This window comes from Corvus brachyrhynchos, unplaced genomic scaffold, assembly GCF_000691975.1.
Source record: "Corvus brachyrhynchos isolate BGI_N302 unplaced genomic scaffold, ASM69197v1 scaffold376, whole genome shotgun sequence".
Taxonomy (NCBI): domain Eukaryota; kingdom Metazoa; phylum Chordata; class Aves; order Passeriformes; family Corvidae; genus Corvus; species Corvus brachyrhynchos.
The window spans coordinates 145,752-150,820 of NW_008238966.1; the positions used below are offsets into that span (position 1 = coordinate 145,752).

At 48.5% G+C, this 5,069-nt stretch overlaps 2 protein-coding genes across 2 annotated transcripts in view; both read right to left on the minus strand.

The window, feature by feature from the left end:
* The window catches only part of LOC103618720 (protocadherin alpha-5-like), a gene marked incomplete at its 3' end in the record, with an annotated part of 9,559 nt that extends 9,249 nt beyond the window's left edge, over window positions 1–310 (minus strand). The window contains exon 1 of the mRNA XM_017738666.1: window positions 143–310. Within this exon, the coding sequence (XP_017594155.1) occupies window positions 143–310 (168 nt within the window). The remainder of the gene's footprint in view (window positions 1–142) is intronic.
* A 4,513-nt stretch (window positions 311–4,823) lies between these two features.
* LOC103618722 (protocadherin alpha-1) overlaps window positions 4,824–5,069 on the minus strand; it is a 10,620-nt gene continuing 10,374 nt past the window's right edge. Inside the window, 1 exon segment of the mRNA XM_017738667.1 lies at window positions 4,824–5,064. Coding sequence (XP_017594156.1) covers window positions 4,824–5,064 — 241 coding nt within the window.

Genomic DNA, 5,069 nt, shown 5'->3' on the forward strand with positions numbered 1-5,069 from the left:
CCCCCATGGTGCCGCCGGTGCCCCTCTGGCTGCCGGCCCCGGCACGGGCCCCGCACGGCTCCCCGCCGCCGCCCGGACGCACCGGCTCTGCTGCCCGGCCCGCGCCGCCCCCCCGCGCTCACAGCCGGGCTCTCCGCCGCACCGGGGCGGAGCCGCCGAGACGCCGTTCCTGAGCCTGCAGCGACACCGTGCGCTGCTCCGCCGCCTCACACGCTCCGCCACAGCGCCCGCGCCTCCAACCGGCAATGGGCGTCTCCTCTGCCGCCTGCTCCTGCCATGCTCCTCTTCCTTTTTCTCTTTCATTTTTCATAGCTCTTGCTGTTTCCTTGCAAACACTCGTTTACATCTTGGTTTTACTTCGTTTTTCTCATTTTATTTTGCTTTCTTCTTTCAATTCTTTCTTTGTAGTCTCGTTTCGTTTCTTTTCTCTTGCCTCCCTTTTTCCCCCCCCCTCCCCCCGCTTTCTACTCTTCTCTTTACTTCTTCTCCTTTTCCTTCTCCTTCTATTTCGTCATTGCCCTCCCGTTCCCTATTCTTTATTTCCTGTTTCTTTTCTTCCTATCCTCCATTATTCTTTAGCCCCTCTGAAAGCTCGTCCGTTGCCACCGGCGCTGCGGCACCGATCATCAAAGTCGGAGTCATTAGCGCCGGAACCTGGTGCTATAGCCACGATGGAGCCTTGTTAGGTACCAACTCCGCTCAGGGTCTGCAGACAAGGTAGGTGTGTTCTGGCCATCTCCTGTATCATCGCTTCTATTTTTCTATCCTGTTCTTTTCTCTCTTACTTTCCTTCTGGCTTTATTTTTACTTGCATAAGCTCCTTGCTTGCTTTTTAATTTCTTCTTATTTCCTTTTGCTATTCCTTTTTTCCCCTTCTGTTGTCTCCTTTCCCTTCTCCTTCCTTGTTCTGTTTTCCTGTCTTTCCTTTCCTATTTATCCCTGTCCTATTTTACCACCTCCTCTTCTGATTCCACCCTCTCTATTCTCCTTTTTTTCCTTGACTAAAATATTTCCCACGTGCTCATGATGAACAATGTAAATGTCCTTTGGGAAAAGCTCTCATTCTTCTTTTTGACACTGGTTCCTTCAAGTCCATATTAAATTTTTTAAATCTCCTTCCTACTTCCTTCTTCCTTTCTCTTCTTCCTCTCTCTCTTCCTTTCTCTTTGTTTTCCTTCCTTGTACTCTGTGCCTTGTCATTGCCTCCCCTCTCTTCTGCTTCCATGCTTGTAACCTCTGTTCATTTTTTCCTTGAACAATCATTTTAAAAATACCTATAGCACCCCACCATGAAGCATGGACATACCCTTTGGAAAGATTTTGCATTTCTTTTCCCTACCACCTCCTATCCCTGTTGATAGGAAACAACCTTTCTTACCTCCCACCCATGCACCTGCAAATTCCCTTCCCTTTGAATAAAGGCCACACTCTTCAGCCTCCAGTCCTCCCAAGGACCTGCAATAGCACAGCAAGGCAGTCAGATGGCAAAGAACATCTCTGCTACATCAGCACAGGTTCCACCACTCTCTGACACAAAAGCCAGAGAAACAGCTGCTGATGCATCTAATAAAAAAGGCTCCAAATACTCCAAACAACACTGATAAGCCTCTCATTCGGGAACTCAAACCCAACACAGCCCAGCACGACGATCCTCCAATACTGCTGAAAAAGCACTGTGAGACCACAGCTACCGAGCAGCTGTCATACACTTCTATGCAGAGCTCTTCTTCCTGACTCTTGTTCCACCTGCAAATCCAGCCCAAAGCCACAAGTGTAACACCACGGCCTTGCCACTGAGAACATCTACTGCATGCCCTACAACACCTACGCCAAGAAAGGCATTAATGTCACTTCTCCATCTGTCCTTGCTTCCACGTGCTCACCCTGTGCCAGGAAGCAACAGGAAAGGAATGAGAGCAGGCAGTGGTGCTCCAAACCCACGGGCATTTCAATCCAGGCAACATTCAGTTGATCCAACATGAAGATACCACGGCTGAACAGGAACCAAAGTACACCTGTCTCTCACACACAGCCTCTTCATGTACAAGTGACTTACCTGTAGCATCACTGGTTGCTTTTTCAGAAAAAGAAACTCCAGCACCAGAAGTATTGGTTTTAAGGGACGGTGTCCCTTGATGTTACCAGCAACTTCCTGTCCCTAGCAAGACCAAGACCCGAGAAATAACCGAGGAAATGTTTCAAGAAGGCAGGCAGAATGATACAAATTTGAAAAACCTTCTGTTTGACCGACAACATCCCCCACAAAATACAAGCAATAAAAGGCAGGTAATGCCACAAGCAGCAATGTCATAGGGAACAACAGAGCACAAGAATATGCAGAACTACTGGAGGTCCTGACAGGATCCCAGGAGAGCAGCCTTTTGCACATGGGCCTTTTCTCAAGGTTTTCTACTGATGCCCTTTATCCCATTCCGTGTGAAACGAGATCTCCATAACTCCTCCCCAATGACATAGATTGTGTTCTACCCAGTATCCACGTTTTCCTTAGGCAACACACTCCCCCACTTAAACTCCCCCTCCCCACCACATGACTCCAGGCCCTATTTAGTGCCACATGCAGGATCACTGACAAAATATCAAACACTGCTAGAACCCAGCAACATGACCCAGCTGTAAACTCTGCTCTGCATGTGATTCAATTCTTTGTACATCCTCACCTTCCCTCGTGATTGGTGTAGAGAACATACTGAGGGCTGAAAAGCCACACAGCATCTGGCAGGCTCTTCCCAGCTGCCTGTTCACCACCAATGCTTTGCTCCTTTTCAGCAATCTCAGGCGGGAACACCACAAAGCTGCATTTAGACTTCATGAAGATTCTGTGGTTAGAATTGTGGCAGATGTGATCCCAGTCCACACATCTTTGTATCATCAAGAGAACCACAGCAAAAAACAAAGCACAAAAGCACTCACATGGTCAGTTCAGTGGGAGAATTTGTACCATATGAAAGCAGAGCTGGGCTGAAGTGCAGGTTTGTGCCTGCAAATATCAGAATGAGCCATGTGCGACATCAGGACACACCACCTCCAGTGCGGCCACCTGTCCAGTGCACAAATAGGGGAGGTTGAGCACATAAAGATTACAGCCACCTCATCACGTGTCCTTATAAATCCCACCTGAGGAGGGGCAAGGAACCATCATGGTGACACCAGTGGCTGTGAAAACGACTATAAATGCCCACCACTACACAAGGACAGCAGCTTGAAGTGTTCCCCTTCCACAACACCATTTCTGAAACAAGCAATTCATAAAACAACATTCAGCACTCTCCATCTCACCAGCTCTTACCAAGGCATGGTCTCTGTCAGGCAGGAACCACCACAAGGGCCCGTCTCTGATGAAAGATGCTGAGAACCTCAAAGGAACATCTGTGAGCATTTCAGTATCACACGCTGTCTCATGATCAGGAAGGCATCCACTCCAAACCCTTAGGGCCTAGGAAATGATCCTTGGCAAGAGCATTCTGTTCCCATCCTGCCTCACACTGTCCTCTAGGCATCCTCCACTCACCACTCTGAGATGTGTCCTCAAGGTAAATATATGATCTCATGTTCTTTTCTTATGTCATGACCCATGGCCTTCCCATGGATTTGCGGTTTCCCCAAAAACATGTTTTCCCACTTCTCAAGATCACCCTCCAGATGAGGAAATGGCCAGGCCCTACTCAGTGTCACAGACCACAGCTTCCTTTCCTATCCCAAGGCTCAACACGGCTTTTGCTTATCCTTCTCAGCAACGACAGCACCATAAAACACTCAGAGACGGCATCATCAACGCAGTTTACAGCAGAACCTCTGCTGCTGACATTTCATGTCTTGTAATGCTTCAGCTGTGTCAGATGGAAGTGTGGCAGACCTGGGAGCAAAACTCTTTCTAAAGGTGATACTGGGACAACTCTACATGGTGATGCCATTGATGTCATGTTCTGAGAAAAAGACCGAATTGTTGGTGAGAGCACCAGTGTAACACATGACAGGGACCATGTAGGAGAGTGTTATTTGAGACTTGGCTGGGAATGGTGGTTCTTTCATTTTTGGCGTTGTTACTTTGTTTCTTCATTACAGAAGAGATTTCCAGAGCTTTTGAAACGATGTTGCCATTGATGTAAATTTTGAAAAAACATCAAAACGGGCCCGTGTATTTCATGCTATTTCTAAGGCCAGGAACACAAATCCACAATCTCAGGCATAGGGGCAGCAGGAAAAGGAAAAAAAAGTCTTGCTTGTCACACCTTCCTTGGGCCATACTCCTCTGGCCCTACATTTTATGCTACCAGTTAAAGCAACATGATAATGTGGAAAAAGATCACGGAAATATGTAAATGTTAGCCACACCTTCTCCACTTTCTTAATGAGTCTGGTAGAAAGAATATAGTAAACTTTTGTCCATGAAATACAGTTGTCACTTTGTATCAGATCTTCTCGTGAGCAGAATTAGAGAAGGATAAGAATTTTTCATAAGAAAGCAGACTAAAACCAGCACGGTCAGCAGTCAATAAGGCAATAAGGCAATACACAGTGCCTGGGGGACTGCAAACATCACAACCTACATTTTTTCGATCCTTGAGCAAGCTTGGGTGGAAATGCTACACACCAGAAGGCAAGACTGTTTCGAAAGCTGACCCCTTGGGGCACCTCTCATCGCAATCGGCAGTGATTCCACTCTAGGACAGAACAATTCAAATCTAGAGCAGCAAACTGCAGCTGCGGACCATAACGGCTCCGGGGTGCCGCAATAATTCTATATTCCCCCTAAGGGCAGATGCAAAAGGTGCCACTGATATCCTTAAGCACCCGTCAAGCACTCATCGCTCTCGGGCCGTGGGAGCTGAGCCTGGATTCCCGCAGAGCCTGCACACCTGACGGAACAGAAGGGTTGGATACGGGTGAGAAACGAGCAAGGGAGGGCCACTGACCGTGTCCAGGAGAGCGGAGGGCTCCGGCTGCGTGTCCTTGGCCGCGGGGCCGGGCGGCGGCGGAGGGAAGTTGGGGCTGAAAACCATGAGGTCGCTCTTGCCCGCGCCGTCCGCCACGCACAGGCTCCGGCTGTG